General features: G+C 45.5%; 1 protein-coding gene across 1 annotated transcript in view; it reads right to left on the bottom strand.

Moving 5' to 3' along the window:
• Positions 1 to 9,830, bottom strand: part of SLC35F6 (solute carrier family 35 member F6) — a 96,383-nt gene extending 86,553 nt beyond the window's left edge. The window contains exon 1 of the mRNA XM_085613145.1: positions 9,557 to 9,830. Coding sequence (XP_085469271.1) covers positions 9,557 to 9,633 — 77 coding nt within the window. The 5' untranslated portion in view covers positions 9,634 to 9,830. The remainder of the gene's footprint in view (positions 1 to 9,556) is intronic.
• Between the last annotated feature and the right edge of the window lie 6,494 nt (positions 9,831 to 16,324).

Genomic DNA, 16,324 nt, shown 5'->3' on the forward strand with positions numbered 1-16,324 from the left:
CATTACTTTCACTTTTAGAAGCGACTGAACGCAAAATCCGAGCACTAAATAAAGGTCGGCTTTAGTGCATGGAAAGAAACTGATAACTGCTGGCCATGCCGCGGCAGGGAAAAGAGAGTTTATCACATCAGCCCTGGGACTGAAGTGCGAATGACATTTGTTAGGCACTTCTGAGCACTAGGAGTGGTTAAAAGTGCCTCATATCTGCAGCATTGTACGCATGTGCATCTTTGGAATTTCATCAAAGGTGAATTGTTTAGTTTTCTTGGCCGTTATGTACTTAGTGCTCTTACCAGGTTAATGCACAAGGTAGTAATAAAACCTGCTATGTAGTTCAATTCAAATAAGCATTGGCAGAGCCAAAAGCTATGGCATTATACTGGCACTTCGAAATATGTGCATGACTATATTTGCAGCATTAACGCCAGATCTGTCAGATTTGGCAAAAGTTTTTTTTCCATTTGAAAACAGGAAGGAGAAGAATTGATGGAACTCAGATGGAGAACACAATGGCAAACAAAATACATTCAGTGAAAAAGGTGACAGGTAATGAGCATAAATGGAAAGTTAATAGGCACAGAGGAGAAAGGAAAATGGGGAAAACAGAGAGGGAATACATGAACCATTCATGGCTGTAAGAAGTTGGGTTATTGGTTGAGGGGGGTGGAAGCCCCACTCAGGCTACACCCACAGTCCATGTCAGGGTCAACCACAAAAGTCACTAAAATAACCTGTGCTTAACCCCCTGGTGGCCTGGCACAAAAACAGTCAGGTTTAACTTAGACTCAAAGTGTAAAGTATTTATGCAACATACAAAACGTAATAAAGTGAAAAGACAACACAAGAAAACTCTCAAACAATTTAGAAAAATAGGATACATTTTAATAAATAAAAAGAGACCAAAGGAATAAAAATACATTCAGTAGAACCGGAAACATTGAATTTCAAAGCTTTGGGTAAGTATAGCTCCTAAAAGTACAAAGCGCCCCACGCGCTCATCTGGTTTTGCTAGACTGGGGGAAAGTCACAAGTTTAGGCCGACCACGATGGAGCGTGGGCCAGATACATTGACCAGGTTAGTTAGGTAGCGAAAAAATGATCTTCTAAAAAGTCCAGCGTGAAGAGTCCAGTTCGCGGTGGAGGAGACTGCGAGGAGCAGGGAAAGTGCCGCGGAGGATCATTGCTGTAGCACGAAGAGCAGGTCGGCTGGCACAGGCTGTCATCGCTGTAAAGCAATGAGCCAGTAAGGTGCCGCAGACGGTCATTGGTTGGCTGTTGTGGCTGTAGTGCAAAAAGCACACCATGCGTTGCCAGTCATTGTTGGGGGGTTGCTGCAGCACAAAGAGTCAGGTTCACCGGAGTATTGCATTGGCGGTTGTAGCGGGTGGGGGGATCATGGCGCAAATGAGCCTGTTCGTGGACCTGAAAATCACAAACTTCAGGATTTCTCCTTTCTTCACAGGAGGAGCCTCACTGATGCCAGCCAAGGGTCCAGGACCTGGGGAGGCGCCTCTTGGGGATCAGGAACTGATTCCAGCTGAGGCCAGCAGGGCCCAGGCAGGTTCAGCTGCAGGTCCAATGCAGCAGGTCCGCGGTGTAGTTGCCGTGAGGCCTCTAAAGCTTGTTGTGTCCCTGTAGCAAACAACAGGATGTCAGACAACTGACCCTTGGAGTCACTCAGGTAGCCTGGGATGAATGGAATAGGTTCAGTCTTCCTTCTCAGAGAGCAGACCAGGCCTCAAGCAGCAGGGCAATCCTCTGGGGAACAAGGCACGGTTCAAGAAGCAGGACAGTCCTCTGGTAGCAGCAGAGCAGTGATCTAAGGAACAATGAAGGCCCCAAGCAGCAGAAGAGTCCTCTGGGGAACAAAGCAGTCCTTCTGTAATGTCCACAGGTCGAGGAGTGTACTCAAGGGTGCTTCTGTGCTAGCCTTTCAAGTAGAGAAATTTCCTAAGTTACCCACACATCTGGTTCTGGAAAGTTCTTTCCTTCCCCTGCCAAGGTTCCAAGAAGTCTGGGGTTACAAAAGACTAGCGTCAGGTCCCTTTGTGTGTGTGCTGAAGTCAGCCTTTTGAAGTGTAAGTGGGGCAGGGAACATCTCTGCCCCCAGTCACTGGCAGGATGGCCCATCCTGCTAACAACGAGTCCCCTTTTGTCTTACTCTTTGGGGGGATACACAAAGCCCAACATCTAAGCAATTCACAGTTATGGCAGGCACACTGGCAACAGGCACCAAATGGTTAGGACAAAAAATGCTAACTTTCTAAAAGTGGCATGTTCAAAATTCTGCCTTAAAATGCAACTTTACCATTAAAGAGAATTTCCAATTATAATTCATTTGTGTCCAACCTTGACATCCCTATCTGTTTCCAAACTGTAGCACTTATTACATGTAATAAGGTAACCCATTGTTATCCAATGGGAGCGATAGGTCTTACAGTAGTGAGAAACAAATGTAGGAGTTTTCACTACCAGGCCAAATAAACCTTAAAAACACATATCCTACTTTTTAAATACAATGCATCCTGCCCTATGGGCTTTTGAGGGCCTACCTTAGGGGGACATGCATGTTTTAAAAAGGAAGGTTTAGTTAGGCCAGGCAAAAATGTTATTTTGCCAGGTCGAATTGGCGGTTTAAAACTGCATTAAAGGCTGAAATGGCAGGCCTGAAACATGTTAAAGTGCTACTGTAGTGGGTGGCACAATTAGTGCTGCAGGCCACTTTGGGTATATGTAGTAATTGCTAGGGACTTATAAGTAAATTAAATGTGTAAATCAGGTCTAGGCCAATTTTACTTTTGTTTACTTTGTTTTGGGGAGAGAGCACAAGCATTTTAGCACTGGTTAGAGCCCCAATGCCAACAAAAACGAATTTCAGACAACATGGATAGAAGGTAAACATTGGGGTTAAGACCACACCAAGGACGTCAGGTCTAACAGTAGCAATAACATTAACTAAGCCTGCTGCAGTGGGAAAAAAACAATAATAAAAACAGCATCTCCTGCAATGCAAGCACTGCACAGGCTTTTGGAAAGATACAACAAACAGCGAAATGCAGGCAGAGAGAGGAGAAGGCGCATCGGAACAGAGCCAAATGGGCCACTATAAAAAATGATAACAACAGGTCAAATGCAAATGCAGTCAAGTACAACAGGGAACAGACAGCTTTGCCGCCAAGGCAGGCCTCGGTATCATTGTAAGTGTACAGGGCTGCAGCAGCTACAACAGTGATCAGGTAACCAGCTCTGTGTGCCAGTCTGGAGTGCTTATCTCAGGTGCAATGAAGTGAAAGCAGGCGAGGCGCTTCCTGGCCTGTGACCAGGGCTACGGCTCCCTCCAGCTGCACGCGTCCTTCCTGGAGCAGCCATGATGTATGCCAAGTAGAAAGCAAATACTGCGGCTAAACAACTACTCAGGAAGTGTTATTTTAGAAAACACACTACTAAAACTCACAACTGAGCTCTCCAAATGTGCAGATTTGGAGTGAAAAATGGGAGATTGTTTTATTTTTCAATGAAATGCACCGAGTCCACGGCCATTTTGTAGCGTGAGAGTTCAAAGTAGTTGTTGCTTTGACAAGATCCCCAGCTTACTGAACTGGAGTGTTTCCAGCCTGTGGGAGGAGCTTCGAAGGGAAGTAGGGTATGATAAAACTGAAATGTCTGCCCACAGGTCTGGTCACTGCTCTGGATGACTGCACTGGTGCTGAGCTCGGACATGTTGGGGGCACAGATGCAATGCCGGGTTGGAATCTACAGGAGTCAACAAAAAAATGCCAGTACTGCACTTCAATTCAATAGTTTCTGCTAATTGAGTAACAATCCTCAATTCGGAAAGACCAATCTTTTAGTCTGGTTTCTTATGAACATTTCTTTTTATTTTGGATTTTATTCCTAAAGTTTTTTTCTATTTTTTGTTGGACCTTCTTTAAACAAAAATTATTTCACAACAAATAGAGACTTGAAAGGTATATACAAAAACATCCAATATATACAAAGACATCAAAAAATGTCACAACTCACATATAATGTATATCACTTTGCAAAATATTTAGTGGACACATTAGCCATTCAAAGGACAACATTAAGTGCACTTAGAGACATGAACATACAAGACTGGACAAATTGACGACACATTAACAAATATAGCCTGTTCAGAAACAAGTGTAAACGCCCTGTGTTAAATAAAGTTTTTTGAGAACAGGTGCGGATACTAGTGATTAGTACAAGATTTGTTTGTTCATATTTTCATATAATAGACCATCAGATAATTCAATTTTTAAGTTGTAATCCGGGTTGGAATCTACGGCCCTGGCTGCCAAACACTGGCATGCTGCTCCTTCCTCTCCCCATTAGATGCATCCCAGACACAAAAATTGTTCCCCAAACAAATAAAAACCCATCTGCTTAAGGAATAAACTCTGCCTACTTTTCTCTTGGAGTGCGCTACCTTAGCGCCGGGACACTCCAGTAGCTCTGCGCTTTACAAGTCACGTCATTCATTCATTCGATTCTCCCATAGATCACTGCGCCTCTGCTGCTCCCGCCTCCCTATAGACCACTTTTCCTTCCTGTTCCTCATCTCTCATACAAAAACCTTATCTTAGTTGCTTCTCACTCCACAGCAGACCATTAGAACACAGCTGCTCCCTATAGCTGCACCACAGACCACTTCAGCTCTGCTGGTACCCTTTCCATCACAGACCACTTCACCTCCGCTGGTACCCTTTCCATCACAGCCCACTTCACCGCTGCTGGTACCCTTTCCATCACAGACCACTTCACCGCTGCTGGTACCCTTTCCATCGCAGACCACTTCACCTCTGCTGGTACCCTTTCCATCACAGACCACTTCACCTCCGCTGGTACCCTTTCCATCACAGACCACTTCACCTCCGCTGGTACCCTTTCCAACACAGCCCACTTCACTTCTGCTGGTACCCTTTCCATTACAGACCACTTCACTTCTGCTGGTACCCTTTCCAGCTTAGACCACTTCACCTCTGCTGGTACCCTTTCCATCACAGACCACTTCACCTCTGCTGGTACCCTTTCCATCGCAGACCACTTCACCTCTGCTGGTACCCTTTCCATAACAGACCACTTTACTTCCACTGGTACTCTTTCCATCACAGACCACTTCACTTCTGCTGGTACCATTTCCATCACAGACCACTTCACCTCCGCTGGTACCCTTTCCAACACAGCCCACTTCACTTCTGCTGGTACCCTTTCCATTACAGACCACTTCACTTCTGCTGGTACCCTTTCCAGCTTAGACCACTTCACCTCTGCTGGTACCCTTTCCATCACAGACCACTTCACCTCCGCTGGTCCCCTTTCCATCACAGACCACTTCACCTCTGCTGGTATCCTTTCCATCACAGACCACTTCACCGCTGCTGGTACCCTTTCCATCACAGACCACTTCACCTCCGCTGGTACCCTTTCCATCACAGACCACTTCACCTCCGCTGGTACCCTTTCCATCGCAGACCACTTCACCTCCGCTGGTCCCCTTTCCATCACAGACCACTTCACCGCTGCTGGTACCCTTTCCATCACAGACCACTTCACCTCTGCTGGTACCCTTTCCATCACAGACCACTTCACCTCTGCTGGTACCCTTTCCATCACAGACCACTTCACCTCCGCTGGTACCCTTTCCATCACAGACCACTTCACCTCCGCTGGTACCCTTTCCAACACAGCCCACTTCACTTCTGCTGGTACCCTTTCCATTACAGACCACTTCACTTCTGCTGGTACCCTTTCCAGCTTAGACCACTTCACTTCCGCTGGTACCCTTTCCATCACAGACCACTTCACCTCCGCTGGTCCCCTTTCCATCACAGACCACTTCACCTCTGCTGGTACCCTTTCCATCACAGACCACTTCACCGCTGCTGGTACCCTTTCCATCACAGACCACTTCACCTCCGCTGGTACCCTTTCCATCACAGACCACTTCACCTCCGCTGGTACCCTTTCCATCGCAGACCACTTCATCTCCGCTGGTACCCTTTCCATCGCAAACCACTTCACCTCCGCTGGTACCCTTTCCATCACAGACCACTTCACCTCTGCTGGTACCCTTTCCATCACAGACCACTTCACCTCTGCTGGTACCCTTTCCATCGCAGACCACTTCACCTCTGCTGGTACCCTTTCCATAACAGACCACTTTACTTCCACTGGTACTCTTTCCATCACAGACCACTTCACTTCTGCTGGTACCATTTCCATCACAGACCACTTCACCTCCGCTGGTACCCTTTCCAACACAGCCCACTTAACCTCTGCTGGTACAAGTTCCATCACAGCCCACTCCACCTCCGCTGGTACCCTTTCCATCACAGACCACTTCACCTCCGCTGGTACCCTTTCCATCACAGACCACTTCACCTCCGCTGGTACCCTTTCCATCGCAGACCACTTCATCTCCGCTGGTACCCTTTCCATCGCAAACCACTTCACCTCCGCTGGTACCCTTTCCATCACAGACCACTTCACCTCTGCTGGTACCCTTTCCATCACAGACCACTTCACCTCTGCTGGTACCCTTTCCATCGCAGACCACTTCACCTCTGCTGGTATCCTTTCCATAACAGACCACTTTACTTCCACTGGTACTCTTTCCATCACAGACCACTTCACTTCTGCTGGTACCATTTCCATCACAGACCACTTCACCTCCGCTGGTACCCTTTCCAACACAGCCCACTTAACCTCTGCTGGTACAAGTTCCATCACAGCCCACTCCACCTCCGCTGGTACCCTTTCCATCACAGACCACTTCACCTCTGCTGGTACCCTTTCCATCACAGACCACTTCACTTCTGCTGGTACCCTTTCCATCACAGACCACTTCACCTCTGCTGGTACCCTTTCCATCACAGAGCCCTTCACCTCTGCTGGTACCCTTTCCATTGCAGACCACTTCACCTCTGCTGGTACCCTTTCCATCGCAGACCCCTTCACCTCTGCTGGTACCCTTTCCATTGCAGACCACTTCACTTCTGCTGGTACCCTTTCCATCACAGACCACTTCACCTCTGCTGATACCCTTTCCAACACAGCCCACTTCACCTCTGCTGTTACAAGTTCCATCACAGCCCACTTCACCTCCGCTGGTACCCTTTCCATCACAGACCACTTCACCTCCGCTGGTACCCTTTCCATCACAGACCACTTCACCTCTGCTGGTACCCTTTCCATCACAGACCACTTCACCTCCGCTGGTACTCTTTCCATCACAGACCACTTCACTTCTCCTGGTATAATTTCCATCACAGACCACTTCACCTCTGCTGGTATCCTTTCCATCACAGACCACTTCACCGCCACTGGTACCCTTTCCATCACGGACTACTTCACCTCCGCTGATACTCTTTCCATCACAGACCACTTCACTTCTGCTGGTATCCTTTCCATCACAGACCACTTCACGTCTGCTGGTACCCTTTCCATCACAGACCACGTCACCTCCGCTGGTACCCTTTCCATCACAGACCACTTCACCTCTGCTGGTACCCTTTCCATCACAGACCACTTCACCTCTGCTGGTACCCTTTCCATCACAGACCACTTCACTTCCACAGGTACCCTTTCTATCACAGACCACTTCACCTCCGCTGGTACCCTTTCCATCACAGACCACTTCACCTCCGCTGGTATCCTTTCCATCACAGTTCACTTCACCTCTGCTGGTACCCTTTCCATCACAGACCACTTCACCTCTACTGGTACCCTTTCCATCACAGACCACTTCACCTCCGCTGGTACCCATGCTACCACACACCGCTTTACCACTGATGGGACTGACTGCTCCACAGACCACTTCACATCTGCTTCTCCCTGATTCCAATATGCTGCTTCACCCTGCTGGCAGGGCTCCAGCAGAGAACACTACACCTGGGCAGCTGCCCCAGGCTGTTACAAGGGGGGGCAGATGAGGCTATCTGCCCCAGGTCCCACTCAGATCAGGGCGCTGCACTGGTACTGCAAAAGGTGTTTATGTATTTCAAAAGCGGGCTCAGCCCAGAGGCACTTTAAAAGAAGATGTGTCCTCCCACTTTGTGCTATTGGTGTTCTCTCAATGTTAACGGTGCTCCTGCACTTGGTTGCAAATATCTATCATGAACGTATCCATTATGGATGTTTTTTTTTTACCAGAAAGCATTTCCATGTGCCCCTTTTCCTAGAGTGCACCAGGTCCACGAATGATGTCCATGCTAACAAATAGCGCCCACCCTGGTGTGGGCAGAGACCCAGTTCATCATTATCATCCGCTCTGCACGAGGTTTAACTGAGTATGTCTGCCACAAATGGAACCAGAAGGCGTTCCCCAAAACAGCAACGACCCATTCACACAGGGCAGAGTGGGAATGTGTCCTCCCACAGGTTTACTCCTATATCCGGAGTAGCTTTTATGGGATCCACAAACATCCCAGGAGTACTTAAGGAAACCTACGACAATCGGATATTTCTGGTACTCCAATGTACAAAATGTTCTCATTTTTAGTTTCCAAGTGGAGAAAGCTGCCCGAGTGAATAATGCGCTCGTCTGCACGCTCGGTTTGATTCTTTGTGTTTCTTCACTCCGACCCCTTCAGAAAACTGCAGTGAACCTCCTGCACCCCTGATTCTGTGTGTGAGTGGGCACAATGTACGCTATCACATGCCTGGGGTGGATAACGTTTTTCATGAACTTTCTCCACACCAAAACTACAACAAACCTGTAGTGCTCTCAGACTCTGAAAGCAGCTCTCGCGGGTTCTCAGACCCCTGGGGGCTCAGACTTTCTCAAACAGCTCAGAAAGGAGGTAACCAGCTACTGCTCACTTTTTTGGACGATTGCCTACTTTATTCAGCGATCACTGCCCCGGTCCATTAAGGACTACTGCCCACACGGTGGTGGCGCCATTAGAACATTCCGTAACTTGACAACTTCTGCCCCTGGTGGATGGAAGACCCTTCTCCAAGACCAGAATCATGCCCGGTTGATTCTAGAATGTCTTGTTTTACCCACAGCGCTCTGGTGCCACTCAAGAGTGGCCTGCAGTTTAAAAATACCCCAAATAAATCAAATTACAAAATGTAAGTTGTCCAGAGTGCACTGTAAGTAAAGCCATCAACAAGGACTAACTCCAAGGAAGAATCACACATTTGTACAAAAATAATCATGTTATTCTTCCAGACCGGGTTTATCACAGATCTGCAGATATATCTATATGTTTATGTCATGGCGCGGCTCGCGACAATAGTCCCTGGGGCTTAAAGAACCGCAAGAACAGGTGAAAGTGCATGCGGGCGCCTGCCCTGGCATCAGACAGCAGAAAAGTCACCAGACTCTTAGATTTCATTAGCGTTCCAGGATAATGGCTTTTGTATACAAATATTAAAATTGAAGAATAATAGGTAAAAATAGGGCCACATTTGATCACATCACTGTAGGGAAAATGTAAAAAAAAAAAACAAAACACAAAAGAAGAGTGACAATTAGAGAAGGGTTTCCCTGGAAACCCCAGCACTGATGCCCGCCGCTCCTACTTACTTGGCAGACAGGGTGTTGATGGAGCCGGTGACGAGCATCAGCCCGGCCAGGAAGAGCTGGTATGACGTCCAAGCCATGGCTCTGTGTATTGGGGTGTTTCAGTGGTGTCCCCTGTGCAGCAGCTGCCCTGTGCACCCCTCTCCTCGGGCACCGCCTGGCACGCGCAGACATATAGTGTTGTTCTCGCACGAGCCGTCGGTGGACTAGTACAGTGCACTGCACAGGCTGTTATTAATGCAGTACAGTTTCCTGTGCAGCGCAGCACTGTCTGGGCGTCACGTGACCGCCGAGTCAGCTGAGCTACCGTCATACCGGGAGCATCAGGCGAGAACGTCAAAGCTGGCTCACGTCCAAGATTGAGCAAGGAGGAGAACACATAGCCTGCTTCCCACGCAGGGCCCGGCCCTGGCCCGCACTGCAGAGGGGAGCACGGCGGTGCCAACCGTGGGAAGAGAGCGCCCCAGCCCTGGCCCGCACCGGAGAGCGAGCTCAGCCAGCCCTGGGCTGGAGGAGGGCGGCCGGTCAAGTTCAAGCGCAGTGACAGCCGCCAGCGCTCGTGGCCTTGAACTGTTGCTGACAGGAAGCGGCAGCGCGGCTCTCAGCACAGAAGCGACACTCGTGCGGGCTTCACTATCGTGTGCTGTGATCAAACGTTTCAAACAGCTGCCGTTCAGTTATTGACTGGCAGTGAGCTAGTACAATATTGTATTGTAATTGCAATTATATAGCGCTCACTACCCCTGACGAGGCGTCGAAGCGTTTTTTCAGAGATCCGTGACCGCTTTTTTTGTGTACCTATGTGTGCCTTTATCTATGTATTTTTTTATTTATTTATGCGTGTGCATATTTTTATGTATTTTTTTTAAATGTATGTATGTGTATGTATGTCTGTATTTCCGTATTTGTTTATTTATATGTATGTATATATGCTTTTTTTATTGACGTATGTGTATGTTTGTCTTTGTATACATTTATGTGTGGATGTATGTATTTTTTATTTAGGCATATATCTGTATGTATGTCTGTATTTATTTGTATTTTCTTTATGTGTGTATTTCTGCAATTTTTATGTATGTGTGTCTGCATTTATTTATTTGTTTATTTATGTGTGCACGTATTTATGTATTTATTTAATTATATATGTTTGTATTTTTACTGTTTTTTACAACACACCTACAATATAGCCAGTAGATATAGGATTTCACAAAAACACCTATGTATATATATTTGTATTTTTTATTTTTTTGAGTTTTATATAGCGTGAATTAGACCCAAGGGTATCACAGCGCTTTACAAGAGTTACATATAAATCGATTACAGGAGCTATCGTCATAGGATACGGTGCACACTGGGTGCCCTGGATGGGGGCCACGGCAGCAAAACAAACAAGATGATGGACGGAATGTTGCACATTGGCAAAACATTCACCCCCAGTCACAGATCTGGGTTTAATCCATCGTTATTTTGCTCACCACGCCACCCCAGTTCAGACATGGCCATATGCAAATCAGTCTTGACCCTGTGTCTCATGGGAACAGTCCAGCCCGAACTGCCAAGCCATGTCTTTCCTGGACCGGAATCAAGCATCCTAGGACCGGTTTCGGGGTTTCACCCCTCTTCAGCCAGGATAGCTTCACTCCAGGGGCGTAGTGAGCACGGGACCCACGTCTGGGCATACCATTCCCACATAGGGCGAACAGCAAAACACACAAGATGATGGTTGTAATGTTGCACATTGGCAAAACATTCACCCCCAGTCACAGATCTGGGTTTAATCCATCGTTATTTTGCTCACCACGCCATCCCAGTTCAGACATGGCCATATGCAAATCAGTCTTGACCCTGTGCCTCATGGGAACGGCCCCCAGCATCAAGTGGCTGAACCCGGTGGATGGAGTCCCCCGGGCCAAAATCGTCCCGTGGAGGGGGGCCACATGGAACCCTTTTCATCCAGTAATTGGCAGAGCCCAGATGAATGGGGTCACCTGGGACCTTAATTGGACCGGGAAGGCAGAACACGTGGCCCCGTCCCCTTCCAGTAATTGGCAGGGCCCTGGGGAAGGGGTCCCCGGGATTAAAATAAGCCCATGGAGGGGGGCCGCATGTTCCCCCTACCCCATTAAGTTTTGGTCGGGCCCCGGAGGATGGGGTCCCTGGGACCAAAATTAGCCAGACGGCCCCCTCCCGTTTTGTAAAGGACAAATGATCCTAACTTCTTGGGCTTGGCAAAGGCAAAGCAAGCATGTTTTCTCAGCAATTGCACTTTGAAGAACGTTCTGAAATTCTTTCTGAACGTGAATGCATCATTGATATATTCGAGCACAATCAGTTGTGACTGGGGGTTCTTTCTTGTCGTCTCCTATGAGAGCAGAGTGCATAGTTCTCCTTTTAAATTACTAAGTGTATCCAAATGTGCCAAATCAACTGCAAGCTCCACCCATTTGACCACGCCCCGTCCACCATAGTAGTATGCAAAGGTCTTCCCGCCTTTTCCCAGGATGATGGGCAGCTTACCAAAAGGCCCCACCAATCGAGTTTCCCGCAGATTTTAGAAACACGTGCTTGGTGCCAAGGAGTATGAGGACATCTTCACCAAACAAAGCAGCACTTACTTTATATAATTAAGAGGAAGTACCCTTGTTTGGAGATTCACCTCTTTGTAGTCACGTCATCTTCTCTATAGGAGAATTCGTGTTATCACAGATTTCTGTAGGAAGACGCTTGAGGAACAATCACATTGGCGAAATTAAACGCACAGGTCACTGGATACATTTCCTCCTGGTCCATTACACAGCCATAGTGTAGAATATACACTAGACATTGACCCAACAGGTTAGCACCTACTAATTAACCAGTAGAAAGTACTGCAGTTTGACAGACATTTTGTGCAAAACTGTGGACTTTTGTTGGATAAAGAGGCAGGTGAGGTTCCATTCTGGCCCAGTCACTCACACAGTTACTGATACACCCACACAACCACTAAGACACCCACTCACACCCATTCAGCCACTCCCACATCCACTCACAGACTCGCTCAGCCATTCACATACCCATATAGTCACTTATATACCCACAAAACCACTCACACCCACTCACAGACCCATAAAACCACTCAGACCCACAAAACCACTCACACACCCACTCACTGACCCATACGTTCACTCACACACCCACTGACTGACCCATACAGCCACCCACACACCCACTTACAGACCCATACAGCCACACACATACCCACTCACAGACCCATGCAGTCACTCACTCACACACCCACTGACACCTACTCACAGACCCATAAAGCCACTCACACATAGAGTCACTGACCCATACTGCTACCCACACACCCACTCACAGACCCATACAGCCACTCACACACCCACTCTCAAAGGTTACAGGTTAGAGTTAGGATATAAAATTAAAGAAAACCTTAGAAATTCACGAAATAAACCAGAGGTTACGGGAACGTTATAGTTAGGAAATAACATTAAAAATACATACAAATTCACTGGAAAAAACAAAGGTTACAGGGATGTTATAGTTAGGCTCAGATTTCACATGCACAAAACCATAAAAATTCATCAGTTCTATTTAACTGCCCTAACTATAACTTACGCCCCGCAATGCACTGCTTAAGACCTCACATATTACATCACTGATGAAATTGTCAGTGACATCACTGATGACATCTCAAACGTCATCCTATCTGGAGTGGCACATTGGACAAAGAATGATGGATGGGATGTGGTCTAATTGATTCCCAGAATTATTTAAAACATTAGTTTTTCTCTCAGTAATCCATGATAAAGACAGTAATTTTGTGCTATAAGGACCGTTTGGTTCAAAATGAATAAAAGGATGGGCTGTTGTCATCATCATCAGAATCTTTATTCGGCTATTAAAAACAAACAGCCATAAAAGCACACTCAATATAATACAATAAAAGTTTTGGACATTATAAAAGATACCAGCCTTAAGTTAATTTGTTTCTAATATATAGCACAATGCTTTTCCTTGCGTTGATCGATTTCAAAATGAACAGAGCAGTATTATAGCACGTCCCAATGTGGTATTAATATAGAACAACCAAAGAATTTTCAGAGCATCATGTAAGTTTAAACAATATAAAGTAATAGACCTAGTAAAAACAGTCTCTCCACGTCTCCAGATTGATGCCCAAAACAACAAAGGCCCTACCATCGAGGTGTCCCCCAAAAATTGCAACCCCACCTCGTGGTGTACAATGGTATTCGATACAGAGGATGGTAAGGATAACAAGCGTTTTAAAAAACGATTTTCTACTGTTTGCAGGTCCACACTATTTGTGTAGCCCCAAAGTCCTACCCCATATGTAGCAGTACTTACTCCTTTAGCTTTATATATAGTTACCATTTCCTTGACTGGTCAGTTACCTAATTTGGCCGCAAATTTCAAAATCCCTTGGTTTGACTTACTAATTTTTGCTCTTGTATTTACGATGTGTTGGGACTATGTACCAATGCCTGAGAATAGTATACAAAGATAAGATAAAGAATTTACTGTACATATTGGGGTACTATCTATAAAAAAGGTTTTACAGGGTTTCTTTTTGGGCCCACATATCATGGCAAATGTTTTCAGTTTGTTAATTCCCATCCTTCGTTGTTTCATAAAACCTGAAAACCCATCCATCAATCTTTGGAGGCCTACTGGGGTCCGTGCCAATAGTACTGCCTCGTCCGCATATAGTAATACTGGTATCAGATGACCAGCCACCCTCGGTGCAATAGCATGTATTTTTTGTAAATAAATATCAACCTTATTAATAAAAAGGGAGAGTAAAATTGGAGCTAACACGCATCATTGTCGTATACCCCTTCCCACTTTAAATTTAGGTGTACATTCGGCCTGGGGACCAAAACGGACCGCACTAGTTAATTTTTCATATAGGCGGGAAAGAAAACGAATAATCGCCCGAGGGGCTCCCAGGTCGATCAAAGTTTGCCAAAGGAAATTATGGTCAACTAAGTCAAAAGCACTACTCAAATTGGCAAAACATAAATATAAGGTACCCGTTTTTGCCCTAGTGTATTTGCCAATGAGTAGCTCCAAATTAAGACATTGTTCAATTTTCCCCAGGCGTTTCCTAAACCCATACTGCACAGGTGTTAAAATATGGTACTCCTCAACCCATTCCCCCAGCCTTCTGAGTAAAACCCGACTCATAACTGTTCAATTTTCAATTTTCAAAGCTTTATTCGGTTGGTAAAATACAACCATATAAGCAAGACAAATAATAAAAACATTAAAATAGGGTTACATAGCATGTAAAAAAAAGCCTTCTTCAAAATGCACACTATATTTGTATATAGATTTGACCATTTTCCATACAAAACAGAAAAACCTTCAGAAACAAGGTGCAAATTTCATATAAAGTGACAAGTGTGCAATAACTGTGCATATAAGGTGCAAAAAGGCAAAAGAGAGAATAATAAAGTGTGATATGCATCCAAAAAGAGCTCAGGATTTAGAATACATAAAAATTACTAACAGTACATGATAATTGTGCAAAATACGCAGAGCAGTGGGGGCTACACCGGACAGGTTATAGACTTCCTTGTAGATACACATTTTAACACATAAGATGCAGTAGGAAAGCAGATATCAGGGCTTTCCAGAGTTGTTAGTAGCTTCAATGCAGATTTGGTGGACCGAACATTATATTTTAAAAAAATAGGTTTAAGATAAAACTTCCTAAAATGACTATAAAATTTGCAAAACAGTAAAAAATGGCAACAGCTTTGTTTCGAAACATTATCGCAAGGGCACATAGTATCGGATCTAATTTTCATTTGTGGGAATGAAACTAAATGGTGTACAATCACCAGCCTTATACGAGTTAAAACAAAACGATGGGAATTACGTGTGACAAAAGTAAGGTAGGCCTGGAAACCTTTTCTAAAATTCAAATCGCTATAAAATACAGTAGTTGTTAAATTTCTGGACTGCTTCTCTCTGGCCGCATTCTTGTATGAAAGGAACTTCGATTTTAGGTCTTTCTTGGATATCAGCGCAGAAGCCTCAGGGTTCAAACGGATATTACAATCAAATAAAAGGTTAAACCAATAACAAATATAGCTCAGCCAGGGTATACATGATGAGTTATCTAGCCTCAAACAATCTTTGATAATTAATTGTGTGAAGATCGTTTCGTTTTTAGACCAGATGGAGCGCCAAAGTAATAATGGGCGTAATTTAGCCAGATCCGCAACATGGTCTATACCTACTTCCTTGTGAATTAACAGGGTAGATGCTGATGGGGGAACACATAATAGTTTTTTAAAAAATTTGTTTTCATCATTCAGTAGTGCATTCACGCAATGGTGACCCCACACACCCGCCCCGTATAGTGCCGATGAGATACACCTGGCGTTGTAGATTGCCATCATTTCTTTTATCCTCCTTTGACCCAATTTAGCAGCAAATCTAAAAATACTGTGGGTATTTCTATTCATCTTTGTTCTAACATTTTCATCCTCGTGTATCCATTTCCCATCTCCTGAAAATGTTATACCTAGGTAGCAAAACCATTTGACCGTTTGAATCTTGGCTTTGTCAATATAATAGGTAGTGGTAGTTGATTTGACTTTCCTACCACAAGCCATTGCAAAAGTCTTGGTCTTATTAACTACCAATTTTCTATCATTAATGAATAACACAAATCTATCTATAAGGCGCTGTAGCCCAACCTGTGTTCTTGATAAAAGTACGGCGTCGTCGGCGTACAATAGG

The sequence above is a fragment of the Triturus cristatus genome, chromosome 6, assembly GCF_964204655.1.
Source record: "Triturus cristatus chromosome 6, aTriCri1.1, whole genome shotgun sequence".
Taxonomy (NCBI): Eukaryota; Metazoa; Chordata; class Amphibia; order Caudata; family Salamandridae; genus Triturus; species Triturus cristatus.